The sequence below is a fragment of the Copadichromis virginalis genome, linkage group LG5 (genome assembly GCF_057382275.1).
Source record: "Copadichromis virginalis isolate Kocher_CV1m ecotype Utaka linkage group LG5, C_Virginalis_male_GT1.1, whole genome shotgun sequence".
NCBI lineage: Eukaryota > Metazoa > Chordata > Actinopteri > Cichliformes > Cichlidae > Copadichromis > Copadichromis virginalis.
The window spans coordinates 26019177-26044958 of record NC_140622.1 but is presented as its reverse complement, the minus strand read 5'-3'; the positions used below and the strand labels follow the sequence as shown (position 1 = coordinate 26044958).

Here is a 25782-nt window from a genome sequence, read left to right as displayed (position 1 = left end):
CAGTTATTTTGCGCCTTGGTTTTTCCACACGCTTCTTGCGACCCTGTTGACTATTTTGAATGAAACGCTTGATTGTTCGATGATCAAGCTTCAGAAGCTTTGCAATTTTGAGACTGCTGCATCCCTCTGCAAGATATCTCACTATTTTTGACTTTTCTGAGCCTGTCAAGTCCTTCTTTTGACCCATTTTGCCAAAGGAAAGGACGTTGCCTAATAATTATGCACACCTGATATAGGGTGTTGATGTCATTAGACCACACCCCTTCTCATTAGAGATGCACATCACCTAATATGCTTAATTGGTAGTAGGCTTTCGAGCCTATACAGCTTGGAGTAAGACAACATGCATGAAGAGGATGATGTAGACAAAATACTCATTTGCCTAATAATTCTGCACTCCCTGTATATCCTGTCACCAAAAGATGTTTTGAGGTGATATTAATAATCCAAAACTTTCCAGTTTTTTTTAGTATTGGACTTTATTTTTTATTAAGTATTACTGGGTTTTTTTTTGGGGGGGGGGGGGGGGGGGTTTAGAATACATAATTTGGAGCCAAGTAATGTAGTATCATCATCTCAACATGAGCCCCATTCAGAGGTGAGCACCCTCATCTCTGGTTCAGTCCAGGCTGTTTAAAACAACGTTCATTTTTAAAGCAGAGTCACTGTCTCCTGTGAATGGTGGCTGGCTGAGCCAGCTGTAACGCAGTCCTGATGCCACAGGCTTTCTGCAAGGCAGTTGAGGAGCGAGGCTACGTCGCCCAGCCCGTCTGTGACCTCCCCGCCTGTACGCAGTACCGGGATACCCCATGTCTCCTGGAAGTCCCTTATATCTCTCTCTGCCACATCACAGTGCATGAAAAGGTCGAATCTGAAGGAAACATTAATTAAGGATATGTTTATGTAAAGAGTGTGTTTGTGCCACAGACTCATCTTAGTTTTTTTGGGGGGGGTTTTGGCACTTCAAAGTTGTGCCTCCTGGTCTTGTAGAACCACAGATGATCCCATAGAAAAGTGGATGATTACTTCTGATTGGCATTTCCAACTATTTGTAAGGAAGATAAAAGGATACTTGGTGCCAACCACAATTTTCACAACACGCCTGACAGATGGCTCGGACCATTTGGCGAGCTGATTTGGCAGATCATCAAATGATGTCCTGTCTGTGAAGGAGAATAGTAAGAGGACCGCATCCACTTGCTCCTTGCAGGACTGGAAGAGAGAAAGGAGATCAGACAAAACACAGAAATCTGTTTGTTTTCCACATCTAGAATAATTGTTTTAGTCTTTGCTTTATCTCATTCATACTGGAAGCAAATGGTCAAATCTGCGTAAGGCGTTCTCTCCACAGTCCCACAGCTGAAAACGGAAGAAAAGCACTCTGCTGCTTTCTTTTAGCTTCACTGGCCAATACACCACTGTTGTCTCAATGCCTTAAGCAACAAAAGATGACAAAGAATATTAGTGACATTGTCAGCCTCTTAACTTTTTGAAACTTTGTAAACTACTTTTTTTTAAAAAGGCTCACACTTAGTTCTACGTAATCTAGCTAAAAATCTGTGTTTTTACACCAGCAGTTTGAATGGCTTACCTGTGGTTTCATGGTGCATGCTGGGAATATTCATGCCTGCAAGACGTGCAGCAATAGCAGTTTTCCCAACTCCGCTCTTACCAGAGATGAAGATCTTATAATGAACTGTGTCCACAGCTACATGTGGAGGCATCACTGGAGACTCCAAAAGGCCTGAAAAACACATTTTAAAAGGACCACTGAAAGAAATTGCACACCTGAGTCAGGATAATAGAATATGATATAGGGTTAATAGAATTTGTCTTTAAAAGCACCCCATTAACATCCAGTGAGTGACCGTGGAGGAAAGTCCAGCACTTTTGGTCATCTCTGGACATCAAGAAGAACTTTCAAACCAAACCAAAGGGTGGAGCATGTCCCCGACTACTTGTGCTACGTGTGGCCAGATTTTGGCATTTCTATCACAAGTGACCCCAGGAAGAATAGCAATGCTGCAGCTAATGGAGATCTTAGTAAACTAAACTAAAGATGCCACTATGGCATCATTCTCTCCCCTGTTTATCTCCTTGCGTGTCATAAATCCATGATTTAAAATGCTGCCATGTCTTCTCAGCACACCCCAAGTGTATCTTGTAATCTGCAAACATCATAATCCACAGAGACTCCGTCTGTCCATCACAACTGCAAACAGGAAGGGGCCCAGAGACTTTCCCTGATGTGATCCCAGTCCCACCTTAAGGCTTGTGGCTGTCTCTGTCCTCATAGGTACCCATACTGTCCATGGTTCATATTTCACTCTGTCACACTGGTGCCTACTTAGCAATGTATGAATAAAACCGCCAATTTGCCGCAGCTGATTGTTCACCGAGAAATGGTGCAGCTAAAAATATAGTCCCCAATATGTTTTAATCCAATATTTTACAGCCTCGTGGGTTGCTTTAATCTATTTATAAATTATTCTGGGTTTTTATCCTCCACAAACAACAACAAATGGGGAGTTTGTACTTCATAAAAACCCTTATGTTGAGGTTTGAAATAAATGCACATTTATTCGCTAGCTACTTTTATAGCTGATTTCCAGTGAAACACAGATACTGCCTACAAACGTTTTTGCATTTGTCTGATGAGTGGCTGCACTTCAAGTAGTCTCAGTCGCAATAAATCAGCTGCAAGAAGAATTTGCGGTATTTCTGAATACTTATAGTTTTTTTTCTTTACATATGAGTGCGTAAGGTCCCCTGGGGGAGAAAAAAAGACAAAACTGTTGTAATTTGGAAACATATCTATTTAGCTGACATTACCAAAGTTTCTCCGTCTCTTCTTGTGGAGGATTTTGCTGAAATACTCTTTACTGTCTTTATATCGATGCCAGTCTGCGACTACGACTGATCCTGGGGGAGGAACCTTTGCCATGTCGGTTACAAAGCTACAGCATCACACAGAGCTCGGGTTTGTCGCTTAAAAAGGCCAAAAGTCGGTTCCCGTCTGGGCCAGAGGATATTTTTTTAAACGTTGTCTTGTTACAGACTTGAACTGCAGTAATAAAACATTTAAAGCATCCACATCAATCACAAAAACCCATAAATATAAATTATAACAACCGCTGTCCGCAAAATGTAAAAACTTCCGTAAACTAAAGCGTCCCTTGACAACCTATGTCGTCACTTCCCTCAAATTGTGGTGTTGCCTTCAGGTTTACCCGTAAATACTCTTTACTACTTTTATTTGCTTTATTCCGTTGTAGATGAAATAATTCAACGTAGTTTTTTGTTGGATATTTTACAGTTGATATTTTTTAATATGATAAAGGTTACTTACTCTTATTTGCATTTATTTCAACAACTATATGTTTCAGTATATTTCCTTCCCATTTGAAAATAAATGTTACATTCTAAAAAAAACTTTCCCCCAGTCCTTCCCCCGGACACTTGAGGTCGCTAAACTCCATCGAACTCTATTTGTAAGTCACTTAATGTTGAGGTTACAGCAGGCAAAATACAACGGAGCAAAGAAGACAGTTCAAATAAAACGAGGCTTGATGTGTTTTAATTGAAATGCACAGAAATTATACACTAACACACTCTGTGAGCCCTGACAGTCAGGAGCCCACCGCTCGCCATGGACATGCTCAAAGATATGGGGTCCACATCAGATGGCAGTTTGCACTGGTGGGAAAAAGTATTTGTGACTGTTCCATCTTCACCCAGCTGCACGGCAAAAACAGGTTATGAGAACAGAACAAAGCAGAAAGTTAAACCATCAATGAAACCATCAAGCCATCAAATTCAAAGAAAACACCATAGAGACAGCAAAAGATATAAATCCAAATTTCAGGTCCTGAATCAAAAGTGTATTGTTTCACAACAAAAGAAGACAAATAGTTCTAAAATTTAACACACAATCAAACAACTAAAGCCAGTGCATTGCTTTAATTTCATTTAAATAAATGAATAGTATAACTTAATAATATAACTCAGGCCATCAGTTAAGTTACTGTCACAGATAACATCTGATTTTACACCAGCCTGACTGCAGGGCTCACCTTCTCTGCATGCACCTCTATTAGGTTGTTGGAGGATGTAATGATGACATCCTCTGGAGAAAATTCACTCACATCAAGAGTGAACTGAAAAATGTCTCCAGTGATCTGCACCTTTCCTGTAGGCTGTAAATGATCTGAAATAGTCATTTGTATAATAGAGATTTTAAAATAAAATCCACAACATTTTGATACATATTGATTTAGTTTTTTCTTTAGCTAATATGTTCCCTGCAGTGCTATAAATAAATATAAATATATATATATATATATATATATATATATATATATATATATATATATATATATATATTAAAGTATATCTGTGTCTGTTTTTGTCCAGCTGACCTGTAAATTTGTGTTCTCTGGTGCTGTGCTGATTTAGCAATCCTGAATCCTCAGATAAATTTCTCCCATTTTTCTCCATAGTAAATTCTCCTTTGTCTGTCTTAAAACCTTTACCATCATGCACTGAGTCTTTTATAGGCTACTGGGAAATTGTGTGTACCACCGGGTGTGGCTGTGGCTTGGTCCCTTAATGATCCAGCTGGACTGGAACATGACACCGATTGTAGATATTTAATGTGTCAGAACTGTTGTTGAACTGTTGTCAAGGGGGTCTGACATTTTTAGCCGCACCCATGACTGGGGTCCATGTGAGTCTTTGTGTCTATGTGTGAGAAAGGGGTGCGGAGATGTTTCTGTGTGAAGCAATATACTATAATTATAATAATTATCATTGTGTGAGCTGCCAGTCTTAACTTTAAGCCACAAAGGTCACGTTATCTTTCATAATTTATAATTTAACTGTGCTCATTTTAAGGATGTGTAAGGGGGATTTGACACAAAAGACCCAGTGTCAATGAGTTTCCAGTTAAACTGAGCAGAGGGGTGATTAATCACAGCTGTGGGTATGAAGGAGCACACTCATGAGTAAGTGTGACATTTTGGCCCACCTTGCCAAAGTAACGAAGCCTTATCAATTCCATCTGCATGACAAACACGGCAAAACAAGCTCTGTGAGGCTGTACCGGCGAATGAAAAGCAAAACACACTGATAAAAGCTGGTTTGATCATCAACTAATTTATGGGTTCATATCATGTTGGGTCCATGTTGGGATGTTACCCTGTGTAAAGCCTTTTAGAGGGGCATGTGCATTTGCTAAAGTAAGTAAGGCCACTGAGCCTTAGGCCTTTAGATAGGCCTAAGAGCCTGGTCTGAATATGTGTGCCTGTGCACCGCTCTGCTCTGAAATAATTAAGAACTAGGACAACTCAACCTGTCCCCAACACTATTTAATAAGACATTGTAATTTGTAAGCCACTATCTTTTACTTTTCTTGGTTTTTTAGTATGATTTCCATAATACAGTGAAGAAATTATGGTGTTGGATTGTTAAAGCACTGCAAAAACTGAATAAATCAAATCACTTTTATTGTCACATCACATGTGCAGGTACACTGGTACAGTACATGTGAGTGAAATTCTTGTGTGCGGGTCCATCACACCATGCCCTCAGTTTTTGTGTAGCACACTTGTGTGACATGCTATTACTGAGTGTAGTCTAGAAACAGAGCAACTATTAGCTGCAATGCATAATGATGATGCTTTTACCTTTTGAAAAGGAGACTGAAGGTTTGATTCACACTCTGTTGTTGCAGAGCTAATGGAATAAGACAAATATGAACAAGTATGAAGTATCTTCTTTTGGCTGCTCCCTTTAAGGGTCATCACAGCAGCTCATCTGCCTGCATGTCAGAGCCACCATCCAACTTCAAACCCTACATCGTAGCAGGCCTTAAATATGAAGTGTGTTTAATGTAAGCACATCTGTAGCAGTGAATACATCTTAGATTGAACAGACAGCAGATTAGGATAGATTTTGATTGAGCTTCAGGTTTCCAGAAACAGATGATCACAACACGTGGAGATTGGGATAGTATGGAAAGATCATTGCAATGGAGACAACGCTCAAGTTCAAAGAAAATTTCTGCATACTTTGCAGAGAGAGGCACTATTATATGGACGACATGGTGGTGCAATGGTTAGTGCCGCCCCACACAGCAAGAAGGTTCTGGGTTTGAATCTTTTGGCCAACTGGGACCTCTTTTTGCAGAGTTTGTATGTTCTTATGTTTTTAAAAACATGGCCTTTTACTTTTAGGTGTTATGTATTAATGTAATTTAATATTTTCTTGTAACTACAAAGTAGTACAGCTGAGGCTGATGGAGAGCTTTTTTTGTTTTACTTAATGATAGCACTAGTTGAAAGTTCAGCTGATGATCAAAGTTTAGGAAGACTATTGAAACCGTCTGTCTGACCCACAAATGTCAACCTGCTTGTGTTGCTTTAAAAAAAAAAAGCAGCAGGTGATTCATTGCCAGGGGACCACAGTCGTTTGAATCAGCTTTCATGCCAATCCATCCAGCTTGGTGTTGAGCTATTTTAGCGGACTGTCACACTTGCCATCACTACAGCCATGAGTCTAAAAACACATGTTCACTGCTGCCCAATACAAGAAAGCGATACAGTTACAAGGCAACTCTGATTTTATTTAAACACGAAATACACCACCTGTGCACAAGATCAGAGTTATCTATCATGTAACAATTGACATAAATACAAAATAAATAATAAATAAAAAAATGAACATTTGTATTAAGACGTAATGTAAATAAAACAAAGAGATGCGTGGTGTGACACAGAGACTAACTAAAAAAAACAAACCATAAGAATGTGATTCTTTGCCCTGAGAGGAATAACAATTCCTAATTTAAAAGAAAGTCTCACTGATCACAAGAAGTAAACAAAACAAATTTAAGGATTCAGAATCACCGGCAGGATGCTGAGTGCTTCTAAGAAGTCGCTCTTTATCATTGAAGAGCCTTAGATATTTCAGTCTTTCAGGAAATGCAGGGCCGAGCATTCTCACATTATCCCACATTTGACCCTCATTTATATCATTTTATTTACTGCATTGCATAACTTGCTTATGTTCGACATTATAAACACTTTTATATAAAGATAAATTACTTTTCTCTTATTAAGTACATGAATGGTCTCATTTTGAGTCCTCTCTGAGGGTCCCTTTCAGTCATACCACACTGCTGTAGTGTAGCTCAGTTCCAGCCCCTCCACTTCAGTCCTTGTCTTCCGTGAGTGAAATGGCATGGTCGGTCAGTGCACTTTGATTTGAAGGAATGCTTAGATCACACGGCGAACACGCTGAGGGAGCTCGTCTCGTCTTTCAGGCCCAGGATGCTGTATGCTATCCGTTTCATGTGACCAGGCAGCCTCACTCCGATGTTCCTGATGTCTCTGAAAATGACACATAAGTATCTCGTGAACACAGGATTGAAACGACAAAAAACAAAACAAAAACAAATCAAAACAGCAGAGCGGTGGTGTATGTGAACACATTTTCAGGGTGTTTTAACTCCTTTAAAAGGCAAAGACAGTTTATATAAGTGGCTTAAGGGTAATATAAAAGTTGTACCTACACAAAAAATATGTACAAATGAACCAAACCATTATTGTTTATTATTTCAAATGGGTTTAAAATGGTTTGTTTAAAGCGATGTTGTCATTAAATGGTTACTTGGGTTTATCTGACAGGGCTATGGGGCATATTTCAGAAAAAAAATGCCTGTGAGCCACTCATGCAGAAGTAACAGCAGCAGAGAATGAGTGGAATGACATGAGTGGCAGAGGGGGAGCAGAGTGCTCATGCATTCGCACGCTGGTTAACAAATGTTCAGGCTGACAGTCGGACACTTTCTCTGTGTCACTGAAAAAATGTGCAACGGTGCCGGATAAGTTAGTACAGCATGACGGAGGCTGCACCTGTGCCATGTGTGCACTTACTCATGTCTCAAAGCGAGCACCTGCTCCATGGTCGTTATCCCAGCGCGAGCGAAGCTTTCCTTGTACTGGCTCATTTTGATGGATTCCAGCCACTCGGGTACCGACCTGAACATGGTACCGTCGCCGCCGCTGGTGCTGGGCAGCCGGATGGAGACGCTGTGAGGAACAAAATGTAGTTGGATTACTCATCATTAACAGTGTGTTTATGCAAGCTGAGTACATGTGATGATGTTTGAACAGGAAACAACCTGTTTTATTGTTTTAAAGTCCACTTACAAGCTGTGAGTTGTGTAACTTTACAATCCACTACAGTCTCTTTATTCTCTCTAAATATGGCCTGTGATGCTTTCTATATTAAACATAGGCCACAGTTTCAAATGGCGTCCAACCAATCCCTCTGTGCTGAAAGTTCAGGCTCGGTTTCACAGAGTATTTTCCATTGACCTTTGTACCAATTTCACTGATAGCAAATATCCTTAATGTGGTCAGCTCAGGCACACTGCTTTGGCTGTGAGCTGTTGTTTAAGCACCATTTATGAGGAGCAGCCAATCAGAAGAAAAGCTGGCATGTTTAGGACAATAAGTGAACTGAGGATCTGCACTAAGGCCCGGTATAACATAATTAAGGATTATTTTGCACTGTGAGCAATTAAAAGCTACTAAAAACTATGAAGTTGGAAGTTAGCATAATCACTTTCTTTTAACACTGTCCCCAAATGGTTTGAATTTTTGGAGATGTAAAAACAAGATCAGTAGTTTTATGAAGAACTACGGTACTTATCAGAAGAAAATAACTGGATAACAACCAGCAGAGACTCATTGTTTCTTGCCAAGGAATAATTCCACTCATGCATACACACAAACGCACCTATCTGTATTTGTACAGATCAAATAAACAAGATGTAAAGCAACATGTTACACTTCCCCCTGTTTTTGTTTAAAGATAAAAAAAAAAAAGATGGAAGGCACATTCCTCCCTGTTATTTATTGTGTTCATACCGTGGGTCAAAGTCTGCGATGGTCTTTAAGGATTCTGGGCTTTTGAGAAGTTTGTCCAGAAAGTTGACGATGTCTAAGAAGCGAGGTCGCTTTAAGCGTTCGTGCAGCCAACACTGGAGCATGAGCTGGTAGATAGCGGATGGGCAATCCATTGGAGCAGGAAGCCTGAAGTTCTCGTTGATAGCCTTCATGACCTGGGAAGGAGTGAAGGCAGTGGTTAGATTAATCATAGACCACTGCCTGCCATTGCTACAATAAACTGCTGTGCTCATATGTTGACATTAACAGTATTTAACAGATTTGAAGAGGACGGTTGGAGACTACACTGGATGTCTGGCAACTTTCTATCACCGCATAGCTCACGCAGACTCTCACTGCTAATATACATTAAAGTTTGACCCTCACAGGCCAAAACAATCCCTCATCTCCACGAAAAGTGGCAAATGAAACATACCTCGTGGTTGCTCATGTCCCAGTAGGGCCGTTCTCCAAATGCCATGACTTCCCACATGACAATACCAAAGCTCCACACGTCGCTGGCCGAGGTGAACTTCCTGTATGCGATGGCCTCTGGCGCAGTCCAGCGGATGGGGATTTTACCTCCCTGACAGAAAAAAACATTAACAAATCATATTTAATGGGTGAAAAGAGTGGAAACAGGACATGCTGACAGTCTGGATACTTAAGAGTGGAAATACAGCTAACAATAAGGCATTTCTTACTAGACCAAAAAAATCCAGTTTAACTCTCTTTTGCTACGTTTGCATTGTGAAATGTAGCTGTTAGACTTACTCTGGTTGTGTAGGTGCCCTCAGCATCATCTTCCAGCACACGTGACAATCCAAAGTCAGACACCTTACACTCCAGGTTGTTGTTGACTAGAACGTTTCTTGCTGCCAGGTCACGGTGGACATAGTTCATGTCAGAGAGGTATTTCATGCCAGCGGCTATTCCACGCAGCATTCCCACAAGTTGGTACGGAGGAATCTCTCCATCACGGCCCTAAAATGAACAAAAAATAATTGCGATATTATTGTTTTTTCTTTGTCATTCTTGTTTTTACTGGGGAAATGTAGAGGAATGAAACAAAACGTGGAAAGAACTTGGTGATATAACATAAAAGCATAGATAAAAAAAAAATGTTGTAGTTTCATTAGTCTGTTATCCTTTGTACTGTGTATACTGTTTGTACATGAAAGTGAGTCAGGCTTGAGACAAATTAATTAATTATATATATATATATATATATATATATATATATATACACACACACACACACATAAAAGATTACAAAGTGATGATTAAATAATGAAGCTATTTTTCCACTAGCATGCACCTACCTTCAGATATGTGTCGAGAGCTCCGTTCTCCATGTATTCAGTCACTATCATGGCATGTTTAACTGAGAATATAAACACAAATATGTTTAATGGAGGAAATGAGTACAAGAAGTTAACAGATATGTCGGCTTTTGAGAACATTGACTCACATTTGGTGATAACTCCCTCCAGGTGGATGATATTCGGGTGTGAGAATTGACCCATGATGGTGGCCTCACTCAAGAAGTCCTGCCTCTGTTTCTCCGAGTAGCCTGGCTTGAGGGTCTTGATTGCTACAGGCACCTCGCCTCTCCCGGGAATCTTCATTACACCCCGAAACACTTCCCCAAACTCTCCTGATTGGCAGTCAAACAGAAGGTGGAAATGTTAGAAAGTCCGATCTGAGAGTTCATAAAAGTGAAGGAATGAAGGAGATTTGAAAACACCTACTCACCTACACCGATGACTTTTTGTTTGCCGATCACACTGGGGTCAATTTCAGTGACAAACTTGTGGATGGCAATATTAGGGTCCTCATAGGTATGTGGATCAATGTACGTCTTGAGAGGTTTATGTTGATCTGGTGAGAAGATCATAATCAAAAAATAAGCCTACAGTTTCAATAGTCAACCTACTTTCTGACTCTTACTGCAGCTGAGCTTTGCAAACCTGTTGAAAAGTAGGGATCCTCGGGTCCTCCTCGCCTGCGAGCGTTCAGTCGCCTGAGAGGAAAACAAGATTAATCACCAGAGGACTAGGTAGAATACAGAGTGGCTTTTTAAACAATTGCAGGTCAGCTTGAGCTGACAAAGACAAAGGGTGTATTCAATAGCAGCACCAGTTATTACTCATAACCTCTCCCTGAGCTGTCATGCCAGAGTATCCTTCATTTACTTGAACTTGTGGCACATAATCACACAGTTTGCATGGCTGTAGATAATATTTATCTGAATGACACACATTGACCGTGGATATGAAGTGTACAGTTACCAACCGTTTACGCAGCAGCAGGCCAGCCACCACAACAAGCAGAATAACCGCTACTCCGAATACAGCTACCATCACCATGGTGGGCTTGTTCCCAAACTGAGGCTCAGCTGTATAAATGACAGAAATACAGACCTGTATCAACTCAAGTAATTAAAATATACACATGTATAGAGAGATGTTTGAGAAACTGTTTTGGCTACTGTAGATTTTAAGGCTGCTGGTACCTAATGGAAAAGTATTAAACTCATGGTCGGCACTGTAGCTGCCAGGGTTGCCTTCGGGGCCCAGAGCATGGACCCTGAATGTGTAAGTAGTGGCTGGGATGAGACCATCAATCTGCACAAAGCTTTTGTCCAAAATTAGGACTTTGTAGGTGGTCACATCACCCTCGGTACTGTCGTCCTACAAATTAAAAAAAAAAAAGAAAGAAAGAAAAAGAAAGGAAAAGGAAAATGGATTAGAATTTGAAATGAAAAAACAGCCTCGATTTTGAAAAAAGGAGGGGAAAAAAACAAACAAAAGAGCCCAAAGCTCTCCATCGTACTTTTCTGCGGTACATAAGCTCATAGCGATGATTGATGTGGGCTGGAGGTCGGCGAGTAGGAGTCCAGGACAGAAACAGACTGGTGGGGCTGCGATCATCCAGATGGATCTCCGTCACCTTGGGGGGATCTAACGGTTGGCGAGACAGAAAGCAAAATAATGGTTAGTGACTAATCATAGTCTTTGGAAAGGACATGTGGAGATGAAAGCCTCTGGGATTCAGTGGGTCAGACTGAAGTCCTCTCCTCTGGATTGAGTCTGTCTTTTGCAAAACCCTTTAATTTATAGCTCTGATATTACATGAAAATAGCTCCAAAGTTTGTCACTCTTTTAACCCTACTCTTCGGTTTAGGAACCTGGATACCCCTTCTCTCAGAAGATATATGAAAGATGACTTTCTGGGAATACGTCATTAATATTACAGAATATGTCACATTGCAGTGTTTACCATACAACAGTGGTTGCCACACATACAGCCCCAAAACAATAATCATATAAAGCCAATGTTCGAAAAAGAAAAGCTCACCTGTGTAGTCCAGAGCAGTGGTGATGGTTGCAGTGGGCCTCTCGGCACTGAACTGCGACACGCCACTTTGAGCCTCTACAGTGAACGTGTAGTTGAGATGAGAGTCCAGGTCACTAACAACAACTGTGGGGTCCTGCAGGTCCGTAGGTCCTGGCTCAAAGCGGATCTTCTCGCCGCAGGGGATGCAAGAGGCCTCGTCACAGAGTTTGCACACCACACTGTACATAAGGTCACTGCGACCCCCAGTCACCAGTGGTGGGCTCCAGAACAGCTGCAACTTGCCCTCCCCTGGCAGAGTCATGGAGGTAAGGTCACGAGGGGCACTAGGTGGAGCTAGGGAAATAAATAAATGACACAGAACAGTCAGAAAAATACTTCAAAATACTTTCCATGTGATAAAAGTAATTAAAAAAAAAAAATCTGAGTCAGGGTCTTACCGGAGCAGGCTGATGTAGGAGGGTCTGAAGGAGCCCGGAAGAAACCTTCTTCACACAGACATTCACTGGCTCCGGAAGCAGAGGGCTTGGTGTTATCAGGACAAACCTGACAGAAGTTGTTCGATACAGAGGGCTTGAAGTATCCTGGTTTGCATGCTGTGTGTGAGAGAGAGGGGGAGAAGGTGTGTGTTGGTTTAAACATGACATATGAATCAGACAAACACAGGAAGGAATGAATGATCAAAATGCAAACAATAAGGCTCTCTCTGTGTTACCAGCCATTTCCACCCGACAGGAAGCATTTGTTGTGAGTAACCCATAATAACAGAGTCTTTGTACCCAGAGGAATGAATAGGGATTTCCCTGACGATCTGCCTTCACTCGCCTGTTTTGCCTTGAGGCCTAATCTCAGGTCGCACTGCCAGTGTCAACCGGATGACAGCATTAAATCCATCAGGTGATCTGATCTTCCCTTCCCCTGTGAACCCCTGGCTCATATTCTCTGGCAGTTAACATTTACGGTCTTGCCAAAGGAAATGGCACATTGGACACTGGTGCAATGCTGTAGCGGGCATTTCGCCACATAGATAAACAGCCTTCCAGGGCATGAGAGGTTAACGAACATGCAGACAGGACAAAAATCAGAGCGCAGGGTTAGAACTGCAACTCCGTCTAAGGCTGATGTTTCCTCCCTTTCTTCCTTCCTTCCGCTAACCCCCGACATCAGTCACAAATTACAGCGACCCATTCTGAATCAGGAAAGAGGAAGAGCTGGACAGGAATATTTTTTGCTCTTTCATGGATACAGATGCACATATTTTCTAACTGAGGTAAGCCCTCAGAGCACTGTTAGAAAAATAGATTTTATCTTATGAAAGAGCTCCTGTCTCTGGTTTGATTCTGCAGTCTCCCTGTGGTGCAGTCTTTCATCTGGCTCCTGTGCTGGTGGTCAAAGAAAAGAAAAAAAAAAAAAACAAAAAAAAACTGAGTGAACCCTGGATTGAAGACGCCAAAGCAGAAGGACCTTTGCACCCCAACTACTGTTGCATTGGAGGCGAAGGTGCAGATTGAGATTGAGTAGGAGGGATAGAGATGAATGGATAGAAGACGGGGGATGGGGTAAAGGTCTGGAGCACCAACAGAAGTTCTCTCTGGGGAGTCACTTGGCGGCAGTGGGGGTGTAGCTGAGGGGCTTTTTTCCCCCCCCCCGCCGCATAAGAAAAGGAGGCCAGCCCATTTTATCTTGAGCTGGAGCAGCAGGACCTTTGTCACGTACCAAAGAAACCCCAGCCCCATTCATCTATTGTCTCTGAAATTGGACAGAGTGGTGCTATAAATATGTTGTATTCCTCATTATATAGCTCACAAATAGCAGCATGTGTGCCGTGCAAGAATACAAACATCATTAATGCAAACTTTCAGATTTTCATGTCAGTACTTCAGCATTTCAGTTTTGGCTTAAAAACGTGTTTTGCTCATGTTTAAAAAGGCTAGTTTAAGAAAAAATAAAACTTTTGCCCAACTTTTGTCCTCACTTGTTGATGGAAAAATGTGCTTCCAATTGTTCTAGGTTCTCTTTGACTGCCATGCATGTGAAAAGGACTTATGTTCCGCACTGATGCATCTGTTAATTGAATCCGTTTTTCACTCTTTGTACCGGCCCATTGTTCTAATGAGTGGGAACATGGATTAGGGAGCTCGTTGCGTGTGTTAACAACCGGATGAAAGAGCAAAAAGAAGAGCATGTCATTGGCTAACAGCTGTCCTGTTGCTCTACTAATCCTTTTGACCAAATTACACTCCACACCTAACTAAGCGGCCACGAAGCTAACATCCCTCACACACCAACTGTCGGCGCACTCCCCACCCTCTGACTCAAAACACGGGCAACCTGCTTATTTGTGTCAGTCAGCATTCCTCCTCATCTCACTTTACTTCCTTTTCCCTTCGAGGCCACAATTTCTCTAGTTATTGCAAAAAACTGGAATAAGGCTTTGTTTTTTTTTTCATATTAGAAGAAGCTACAGCATTGTTTATTTATACAAGAAACGTGAACAATTGTTGCAGTCATAAAGATTTCCTGCCTTCTTGTGCCAACGTTTCAGGTGCTTGGCTCAGGCTGCAACATTCCTGCAACTCCCTAACCCATAAATAAGATTCATGCTTTGAAGAGCTTCCAATCAGTTATTTGTTTCATTAATATATAGTGTGGAAAAAATGGTGGTAAATGTTTCACAGCTATTAAATGTCATTGTTTGTATGACCAGAAGTTAAAAATCCAAAGATCTTTCACTCAAAAAATTATTTTTTGATGGATGGCCATCTTAATGACCGTTTAATTCTGTCACCTGGTATGACTAATATGTGCTCTTCTTGGAAAAGACTCAAAATGAAACCAATCTCTGCCAGGCAAGGTGGCTCAGACCATCAAGAGTCATAAACCGCAGCTTGACTCAGGCTAAACTATAACAGGCGTGTCAACCTCTTCCCTGTAATCTGTGGTTCCTGTCGCCTTAGCAACTTGCTCAAAACAAATTCCTGTGAGGAGAAGACATACCATTAAGGTAGTCATTCTGACACATTCACATTCACCCGGCCCTTCCTGTAGTCAGTCACTTCTGTAGGTGACGCCAGGATAAAAGAATTCCTTTCAGAAATCCCCACAGCCTATCGTGCCCTTCCTCCTTCCTTTTCTCTCTGCAGCTTCTCTCCTCCCACGTTTCCTCCAGACAGTCCAGTGCACCACACCCCAGAATGCCAACGCACAGGCCAACTTCTGCATGACCAGCATGAGCACAAACACTATGAACCCCACAGCTGTGTGTTTTTGTACTGACTTTACGCACACGCCGTCTTTCTCCAAGTACATACCACAAACTTTTTGCACACTTTACCTGAGCTTGGTTGAATCGGCAAAACCTCCTTAGGTTAAAAATTATGTAGGGTTTTTTTTAACACTTAAATGATTAAAAGCTATGTATATCCACTGAAAGGAAATATAATTTTGATGAAAGCCATTTTTTTGTTCTGTTTTTTTAAATTGGAAAAAAAAAATTTGCTAACAAAAATCTGTTATGTTTTAAGTTTCCACTCTTAATTGCATTTAAAAGCTTCCAGTGTAGTAAAACAACCAAAGTCCACAGCTTCTTTTACTGTACATTATCACCTAAAGTCACTGAGCTATCCATAAACTAATGTCTCACCCAAGCCTCATTCCTGAGACCTGAGTGGAAGGCAGGGGAAATAATGTGCCATTAGCAAATAAAGACAATAAAGATGAGGTATCAGTGGGAAAGTGACGAAATGTGATATGGAGAAATGTTTGATTGCCTTAAAAGCTTAACAAAACAGGTTTGGATATCCGTTTCTTCCGTTTTTTCCCATGCCCAGCCCTGCCTGCTGTACCTTACCTACAGTATGATATGGAGCCTTTTTTTGCACAAGACTTCGAAGCAAACAAAGACAATTCACATTCTCGTGCACTCATTATTTCCACCATGACAAGTAAGTGGTTGAAGGCGTTTCATTTGCTTTAACTCACAGAATAACACAAACACGTCTCAGACAAGAGTGTTGCATATTTCTGGCAGTGCTTACCTTGGCAGGAGTCTCCTGTGGCTTCGTAGCCTGCGAGACATTGGCATTGAACCATGGGAACCACCCATTTACCCTCAGCTGTGCAGTAGATGCGCGGGGTGGCCTGGCTGACGGCATTCTCTACGCAGGCTCCCTCAACCTCCCTGAGAGCATCTGCCACAGTCTCTGGGAAAACTGCCAAGCTCTGCACGGTGGATGGGCATGTCTTGTAGTAGACTCGGACAGAGAGCAGCGCCACACAAGCGCCCACATCCTGAAAACCCAGGTAGAAGCCTTTCTTTGACAGCGGCCCCACAGTCTTCGTCTCTGTGTTCACCTTTAGCACCCGGCCCTGAGTGACCTCGTCGGGAGCAATGGTGGCCACTTTGCGGAACTGTCCTTTACGGAAGTTCGTTCCCACGTCAGCATCAGCCTCTGAGATGAATAGGTTGAAGGTTTCTTTGCAGCCAACAGACGCACCACCAAAAGTGTTGCAGTCTCGCACGACAAAACTGAGCTCCACAGAGACACGGCTTGTGCCCGGGCGCCGCTGAATAAACGTCGTGCGCAGCCAGTTATCCTGTTCTGTAGTCTCTATGCTACAAACACTGTAAGTGTAAAAAAGTGTGCCATTCACCACTGTCTGGACAATTTCCCACTGCAGAACAGAAGAAGATAAAGAGACAGCAAAAGGGATCAGTGTAAGGGGGGTAAAGTCGCACACAATGATGAAAGGAGAAAAGGCATCTTTTCAGGAAATAAGTAGAAGCTTTGTTCTTTCCAAAAAAAACCCACTTTCATTGATGAGACACCTCTTCTTTCATGCTTACTAAGAAGCTTGTAAAAGTGCAGAAGTGAGCTGGAGCTTTTTTTTTTTCCACGCTTAAGGATTATTGGCCTGGACATGTGCTGCGCTCACGACGTGTGTGGTTTTCCACTAACGCACAAGCCTGCATGTGTGTGAGACATAAATCCAGCAAACACTACTGTAGAACACCAACTAACATTTACAGCAGCTAAATGAGCTTTATGAGCAGAGTCCTGCTTAAGGCATGGCAGCAAAATTGGCAGCTATTAAGAGTTTTTTAAGAGAGAGAAGCAGAGGGATTAAAAGCCTAGATTAACCATTAAAATTCAACACCTCATATGTTAGCAGTTGGGAATGGGTTTCAGGAACTAAATCAATTCTCCCACTTAGACAACTTTGGGAGCAGTTGGGGGGAAAAAAGAGGTGGCAAATGTTTGGAGAAAGGTAATTTGTGCCAGTACATTAGAAGAACACTGCTTTAGGTACCTTCACTGAATCTCTTAAATTTTCAGTCAAATTTTTAGGTATTTATTTCTTATTATTGAGGACGTCTGGCTGGTTAAAAAACAAAACTGCTGAAGACAAGAAGCCATCCCTGGTACAAATTAAAAATAAACTTTTTAAGCGTGAGAAAGTTTCACGGCAACCGTAAGCTTTAATAGACAACGGGAAATCCTATCCAAAACAGCAACAATCTTCAGATCTTTGAGAAGAAACGTAGCCCACACAGTGGAACCGGCCATGTCCTGTTGCTTTTTTAAGACAAAAAGCCACTGAACTATAGATAGGCAGGAAGGATGGTTCTGCACATATGGACCACATTTTTTGTGTTTTCTTTTAGTCATCTCTTCATATTGTACACATTATCTTGTTTCTGTCATCTCTAAATTCAGAAAGGAATCATGAGAGGGAGGGGAAAAAAATCATCCTAAAATTTGGTTTTATGGTTTGGGCTTGGAGTGAAAAACAATCTGCAGCTATTGTGTAAAACTGTCTTTGGTACAGTAAATTTAAATGTAGGTTGAGCCTTGACATTTTAACTGCATTCATAAGTTCTTTATGAAAGGGTAGCGTTAACACAAGACTAAGCTGAGATGTGCCAAACCTCATCTAGCTGCCACTCATTCCACCTCTCCCAGAGAGCTTTTTTAGAGGACTGAATGAGCAGAGAGAGTGAGAGAAGGAGAGGCCTTCTGTTATTCAAATTCTTGAAGAGAAATTTGTGTGCTTGTTGTTCTGCAAAGCGAAAGGCAGCTTAGATCCATGAACCTGCAGTCTTAAAAATGCCTGCTGAGGTATAAATACTCACTCCGTTCTCATATGGCGATGTCAACCATCCCAACTCTGATCCCGAAGCTCTCATATCCAGCAATACTTCTGCAGGAAGAAACAAGAATAAATTGTTACAACAGGGACATAATCAAGTGATATTAAGATAGCTGCACTTTTTTGTTGTGTCTAACTAATTTTACCAATTTAATTCCCAGCTGGAAAAGACAACTGTGTGTCTTTATATTAGTTATTGGCTTTGTGCTTTTATTTTTGCATGTACAGTAACATTGTCTGCATTGATCTCTGGGTGCCAGCAGCTTTATGGGGGGCGCATGCCATGCTTTCTGACGTTTTAATCCAGCATATCGGCTTAATTCAAGACTTCATTGACCGTGTCCTCCAGGTTCAGGATTCAGGGCTAATAATGCCTGTGAAAGGCGTGGGCAGTTAAATTGCCATGACGAGAGAAATACATGTATCTCCTGCACAAGTGAATTAAAAAGTTCAACAGGTGCCCCTTAGGCCCAAGGTTTAGCAGTATCACTAATAAAAATCTTTTTTTTTAATTAAAATAAAATAAATAAAATAAGACTTAGGCCTATAACAGAAAAGTAATAATAGATTTGAAAAATCTATATATTTGTTTCCAGAACCGTATAGCGAACGGACATCAAAAATACATCGCTCTTGATTTTAAACAGCTGGCTGACAAAGAAAATTACAGTGAAACTATTTTATTTATTTATTTTTAATGAAGAATAAAACATTGATAAGGACAAAAATGAAAGACAAAACTCAAAGAGTTCAAATTCCAGCCGAATGATTCACGGGATGCGGTAAAGCCGAGCTAAACTTTAATCTCTTATAAAAGTAGTTTAAAAGAAAAAGTAACTTACGTTCTTTCGACTGGAGGCTGAGAAATACTCGGTTAATAAATAAAAACAAGAATAAGTTGAGTCCACGCAGCTCCATAGCTCCATAAAACTTTTAAAAGTCCTGCTCGTGTATCCTACAGTCAGTCGCTCGCTCGCTCGCTCCTCCGTCCACCCTTCGGCCGACACTTCTCAGAATTCCTCACTCCACCGGCTGAGCACGAGCTCTCCAGTCCTCGAGCCCATTGAGAAACAGGTGGCGTCATCGCCCCGCCCCCCTTGTCCTTTGGAATGTGGAAGTCTTCCATATTTGGCGTTTGGGGCTAGGCGTCTGAAGCACCTGTTTCATTGGAACGAGAGGTTCTTCTTCAACTATTACTCCTTCTTCTTCTTCTTTAAGTATTGGTTTAATCAGTATAATTTTTATAGCTTATATCTCTCAGTTTCTGTCAGCGTTAAAGCCGGGTAAATGCACACTTCCTTTTAATTATTGTTGATCATATATGTGTTAAGTATAAACATAAATATTAATATGCAAACACACATACTAACAATACCAATTATCCTACAACTCAGCGTCTATTCCTATTGTTACACTTTTGCACCGATAATCCTGGCAGCCTCTTGATGTTTATGCTTCAATAGCCTACCTAATGCCTATTATTTATTTTTAAATGATGTTTCAATGACTATAATATTGACTGTACATTGGATTTTATAGGGTTTATTTTTCATAATGAATAATTGTTCAAATTAAAAATGATACTGAAGTAAAATACTGTGCAAAACAGTAGTGCAAATGGCATTTTAGTATATTTCACCAATGTCAACAAATGGGTCTACACAAATTTAAGACATATTAAATTTACATCTGATCTTTAAATCCCATCTCAAAAATATTGTGTTGGAATTATATCTGTAAAAGTGTCTTTTAAAGTCTTTACTACAGGGAGAACTAATCCATCTTATCTCTTCCTAATTATACTATAGTTGCCATGCTTTAAGCAAATTTGAACAAAGAATACATATAAAATTAGCTTTAGTTTGTTTTGTTTTGGGGGGTTCAAAATTTGCATTGAACTCTTTTTATTTCTTTCCATCTGTTGCTAATGTAGCTTTAGAGTTTTGCACATGATATAGGAATTCAGTTAAAGATTAAGCATCAACCTATGTAGATAAACAGCTAATAGTTTTTTCTCTCTTTTCTTTCTTGCTGTGTTTGATGTTAAATCTTGTCTAAAAAAAGATGTATAGCCAATGTTTGATTATGTTCTGGAATTGTTTTTTACATTGATTTCAAATGTTTCCATAAAATGTCAATAATACACTACAAATGTTTTTGGCCTTTTTAAAAGTGAGTTTAAGTTGACCATCGTCCAAGTAATTGCCTGAGTCCTTCTCCACATCCCATCCAGGGCTTGTCTTTCCCACGACTTGTAAAGGAGGGGTCAAGTAGGGGGGTGGTCTGGTATGAATATATGACTACTAATGAGACAGTCCTCATAAAGAACCTTATAATTTGGATATGAATATGCGACCACAAAGAAGATCTAACAATAACATCACCTAGCAACTCTTATCTGGAGGAATTTCAGAGTCAAGTCTTCTCTGTGAAGCAGCATGTACTTGGAGAGAAGAGCCCCTCAGGCTTAGAGCCATACACAGCCAACGGTCCTCACAAAGACCCCTGTAAAAAAAAATTTAACTGAAGAGTCAGACAATGTCTTGTCCAGCGCTACCCTACACGGCCATTAATCATACAACAGACAAAATGAAAGATACCACTGAAAGAAATAGATTAACAAGTTAAGTGCGGGTTGAGTTACGACTCTATGACCCTCCTTCAATTGCTTATAAATCAAAGTGTATTTTGGGCTGATAAGAGTAATTCTTTTAGGCTATTTTTACAGCTTACAACAATTAACAGTGAACTTTTTTCACTGTTTTTTCACTTCAAAAAAGTATTCTAAATGTCCCTCCATTTGGTTTCTCTCCATCTGCAATTTGTTAATGACTCCCCAAACACTTTCTTCATGTCAGTCACTCAACACAAGAGACTTTAGTTTTGCAACTCTCTTTAAGAAAAAAAACATTTGGTCTGGTTTTCAGTCTCAAAGAGCCAACATCATGCTTAAGATCCACAAGATCTCTCATTTTCAAATCCTCCAACACTCTCTGTTGAGGGTGAACGGCCACTTGAAGCCAACTTCAATCTCAAAAACCTAAGCAGACCTTTTCCTCCTCTCTTTATTGATTTTGATACACACTGAGGTACGCTTAGGTGTTATTTTCAAGTGTGTTAACGCTTAGACTGTGAGAAGTGGCCTCTTGTCAACCAGTTCTCAAAGGTGTCAGAGGTTAATACCCTCTCTAATACAAAAGTATGCAAATGCTTTCATTACAATACAGGCTTCTTTTTAGCCACCGAACAGAGCATGTAACCTTCTGGAGAGTGGACTGCCGCCTCAGATCGCTCAAACACCCTCCCATCACAGGTCCCAGGCTTCTGAGGGTGATGACAACACAAAAGTACTTCACACTGGGGGCTGGGCCTGCATTTTGTGGGTCAGTGAACAACAGTCGTGGCAGCAACACCATGTCATTCAAACCTGGCTCCCCCATACCCTCGCTTTCCTTACACTTTTTGTCGTATCAGCAAACAGAGAAGTGGAACACCACTGAAAGCACTGGGGTGTTTTTGTGTAGCACTAACATGAAATGCACCTACTGTTTTCCACCACACTCTCAGTGAGAGCCCCCAAAACCCTTGTTACGAAATGATGAGTTCACACGTTTGTGCATGCATTTTTATGTCTATCACCTAACAGTGAAGGAAGCCCTCTAATCATTTACTTAAATAAAGTAGCAGGACTCTATGCAATTCTGTGAAAAACCAAGCACATCCTTACTGCTTCCATAGGAATTAAGACTAGTAGCAAAGTGCTGCTGATAAATTGCACTTGATTAACTCAAGTCAAGGCAGTTTTCTGGAGCACTGAGGTGTGTGTTAATACACTGCCACAATCTTTCAAAAAGTGGACATCCCAGCAAACTCACTGCCTCTTCTCTGCAAAGTTTGCAAAGTTGCATCTGAACTAACTGCAAGACTTCTGGCTATAATGCACAATGCCAAGTAGGAGAAAACCCAACAAAGCATATCAGTGCAAATACCTCAAACCAGCCGTCAAACACGGCAGTGAACGGATAAGGATTTGGGCTTGTTTTACACTCACAGGCCCTGGGCACATTGTAGTTGACCGTGAACTCCTCTGTATAGAAAAGTATTCTAGAGTCAAATATGAAGCCATTTGTCTGTCAGCTAAAGCTTGGCCAAAAGTGGATCATGCAACATGACAATAATCCCAACCATAGCAGCAAATCTACAGCTAAATGTCTGAAAAAGAAAAGAATCAGGGTGCTGTGATGGCCCTGTGAAGGTCCGGACATCAACCTTCAGAGAGCTGGGCATAAATAAACGCTCACAAACTGAAACAAGAGAGACTGATAAAATCAAAGTGAAAGTGATTGCTTCAGTATGTGGTCCTACAAGCTAATCTTGGGTGAGTCCTGTGAAAAATCACTTTTTCTTTTAAATAAGTGTAAATACTAATGACCAACAATATGAACTTACATAATAAAGACCATTGTCAGTTTTACATGATTAAATTACTGTTTTGTTTACTTTATTTGCGAGCTGCATTTGTTCCACTGGGTAGTTTAATTTAAAACCACTCTTCATTATTATTTCCTGTGTGTTTGTTGTATTTTTTGGTCTTAATTCATTTTATGACAGAACAGTAAAGCAGACAGGAAGAGAGGGGCAGAGAACACTGGAAATGACATGCAGGAAATGGCCTGGGCCGGAACTGAACCCAGACCCCTGCTGTAGCCTTTCGGCATATGGGTCGCCCTCTGGACTGATCTGTACTAGCATCCAAGTATTTAAATCTCAACTTGAAATGTAACTAATTACTACTGCTGTAAAGTAAATACTGTACAAAATACCAAATAATTTAAGTGCAGTGAAGTAGAAATACAAAGTAACATAAAATGGAAATATTAAGGTAAATACATTTACAAAATTTGTATTCATTTGCTGCATTATTATAGTCAAAATAACTGGCTTTAAATGGAACCAGTAGTTTACTTAAACATGTGGGTTACAGTTTCAGTGAAACGGCTGCTTTTTTTAAGAGGTTGTTGAGATGACTAAATCTGAATCACAGGAAAATCACTTCAGTTTCAGTTACCACTTTATGAGAGACATGTTTGAGATAATCGTGCTGCTTTCAAAAGGGTTTCTGTGAGCCTAAAATCCTTTAACTTATCTGATGGAAGAAAAATTGCACCATGCGTGTGTTGTGTTTCACAGCTTGAAAAGAATATAAAACAAAAATCATGTACGGACAAATACAGGAGTTATCTCAGCTCCGCACAAGAGCACAAAGTATGTATGTCTTCACACAAGCAAGGGGCAGGATGTCACCGAAAACTAAATAAAAACCACAAAACCTCATAATCTCACATTAGGTTTTTTTGGGGGGTTGTGTTTTTTAAAACACCCATTTATCTGTCTTACAAACAGTGAATAGATGCTATGGAAATGTCTTTATTCTTCACTGTCTGTTATCTGAAAAGGTTGTGCATCCCCCCCCATGTCCTCAGTGATTTCCTTTTTAAAGCTCCACATGCCACCACTGGAAATACTGCCTCTCTGAACTGGAATTTGGGGCGGGTGTCTGGTGTCTCTGTGCACTATGTTATGTGCAACATAGCACTTGGAAACAAAAGGAAAGAACACGCTCAGACAAGTTTTGCAATATGAAGAAAAGAAATGTGAGAATGTGGTTAAAACACAGAAGCATTACTCATACATACATAGGTTATGTCTCCTTGTGACTTAGCCCCAATCAATCAGCACTGCCTGCTTCAAAGAGCAGCTGCAGAAAAATCAACACAGAATACGGGCATTTTTTTTTTTGTTGCAAGAACAGAAAGTAATACAGTTTGACACATTTTGTCTCACCTTTGAAATATAAAACCGTCTGTAATTAAATTTACCTTTAAAGCTAAACATCAAATAACAAGTCTGAACCAACTTTAAAATTACTCGCCGGAACAACCAGTCATTTAAAAAATATGAGCCTTTGTTCATTGCTCAGTATTAAGTTTCCTTATTAGCATGCAACAGGTTGTGTATTCGGATTTCTCCCAGACTGCGGCTGCTTTAATCCTACATGCCTGAGAGTGAGTTGGGGGATGAGAGCATGACTGAGAGTGAAATCTCCTTCAGTAAAGACCCGTGTTAAATGTAATGGGTGTTGGCAAGGGGGCCTAATAAAGATGACGGCACGCATTCATATGCATCAGTTTGTGTGCTCAGCTTGACAAAGTCTGCCCCGCAGGCTTAACAAAGGGGAGGAAGGAAGCCAGGGGTTGTGGGGAATGTCTGGGGGATGTGGGGTGGCAACACACACACACACAGACGGTGGCCCTCCAGCTTGCTCTCAAGTCGAGGTTATAGCTGTGACAGCTGGCCTAGCACACTCTGCATGGGCTCTTTTTCTTTTGCAACACACTCCCCTCCCCTCCGCACACACACAGTCTGTGACACACACAAACACAGGATGCTCCATCCTGTTGACTGTTTACACTTCACAGTAGCCAGCCAACTTGGGAGGTTTGATCACCGGCATTACAGCTGTTTGTAAGGTAGTAGTGAGGTTATTTGGTTTGTGTGTGCCTCCTGTCGTAATCATAATTGTAGGTTTAGGTGGTTCTTTTATTTATTTATTTATTCTTTTTCTGTAAGCCCTGTTATGTTATTAACTACTAGCTTAATAACACGTTAAAATCTTCTAAAAGCTGAGGTTGAAAATTTCATTTTCATTTCATTTCATTTTCATTTATTTATTTATTTCACACTTGGTACAACAGATCAAACAACAAAATTATTCCATAACCTTGGGAAAAGTAGTTTAGGAAGATTTTGTGCTGAAACGCTCCAAAACTCCTACTGAACATCTACTGAAGGATGCTGTGGTGAGATTGTTTAACAAGTACTTTGCCTAGAAGTGTCCAAATCCATGCAATACAAACACTTCCAGCTAAGTTAGAAAGTAAGATTTTAAATCTGATTCTGAGAGGTTGAGAAGTTAACTAGCTGTTAACTCACACACACATGACCCCGCTGAATCAAAGCTGCTGAAACAACCACATCTGTTCAGCCAAAATACAAGGGAGGACCAGAAAGGACTACTGGCAGTGTGGTCCACAACAATCAGATCATTATTCAGCCAAAAGGACACCTGCTTTGTCCGAGGTAGGCGTGATGACATGAGACAGCTGAATAATGCAGTGAATGCCATCCAGTTAAAATCTCTTAATTAAGTAATTCTATTTTTCTATAGTTGCAGATGAAAGGCAGATTATTTAACCACGTTATTTTTAAGTCTGAGACGAAGTATTTTGAGTTTTCAGAGGGTGAAGGGGAGGACACGAGTAGA

General features: G+C 40.7%; 3 protein-coding genes across 4 annotated transcripts; all 3 read right to left on the bottom strand.

Annotated features, from left to right (window-relative positions):
* Positions 1–519: 519 nt before the first annotated feature.
* cplane2 (ciliogenesis and planar polarity effector 2) lies at positions 520–3180 on the bottom strand. Its single transcript, XM_085457037.1, has 5 exons — positions 2833–3180; positions 1592–1744; positions 1309–1433; positions 1073–1212; positions 520–871 (listed from the first exon to the last, which is right to left on the bottom strand). Exons 1-5 carry the CDS (start codon positions 2942–2944, stop codon positions 652–654), a joined length of 750 nt encoding a protein of 249 aa, XP_085313163.1. The 5' UTR covers positions 2945–3180; the 3' UTR covers positions 520–651.
* A 414-nt stretch (positions 3181–3594) lies between these two features.
* On the bottom strand, positions 3595–4587 carry LOC146709858 (heat shock protein beta-7-like). The gene is made up of 3 exons (XM_085458064.1): positions 4419–4587; positions 4074–4207; positions 3595–3738 (listed from the first exon to the last, which is right to left on the bottom strand). Exons 1-3 carry the CDS (start codon positions 4495–4497, stop codon positions 3604–3606), a joined length of 348 nt encoding a protein of 115 aa, XP_085314190.1. The 5' UTR covers positions 4498–4587; the 3' UTR covers positions 3595–3603.
* A 2014-nt stretch (positions 4588–6601) lies between these two features.
* Positions 6602–19493, bottom strand: epha2a (eph receptor A2 a). 2 transcript variants are annotated; one of them, XM_085457036.1, is made up of 17 exons: positions 19301–19491; positions 18442–18509; positions 16346–16982; positions 12749–12904; positions 12312–12644; positions 11787–11914; positions 11467–11644; positions 11247–11349; positions 10922–10974; positions 10707–10832; positions 10423–10608; positions 10274–10335; positions 9726–9935; positions 9388–9537; positions 8934–9127; positions 7935–8090; positions 6602–7388 (listed from the first exon to the last, which is right to left on the bottom strand). In XM_085457036.1, exons 1-17 carry the CDS (start codon positions 19374–19376, stop codon positions 7280–7282), a joined length of 2925 nt encoding a protein of 974 aa, XP_085313162.1. In that variant the 5' UTR covers positions 19377–19491; the 3' UTR covers positions 6602–7279. The 2 variants fall into 2 exon arrangements, with proteins under 2 accessions (XP_085313162.1, XP_085313161.1); XM_085457035.1 differs by having other exon boundaries at positions 10274–10608; positions 19301–19493.
* Positions 19494–25782: the final 6289 nt, after the last annotated feature.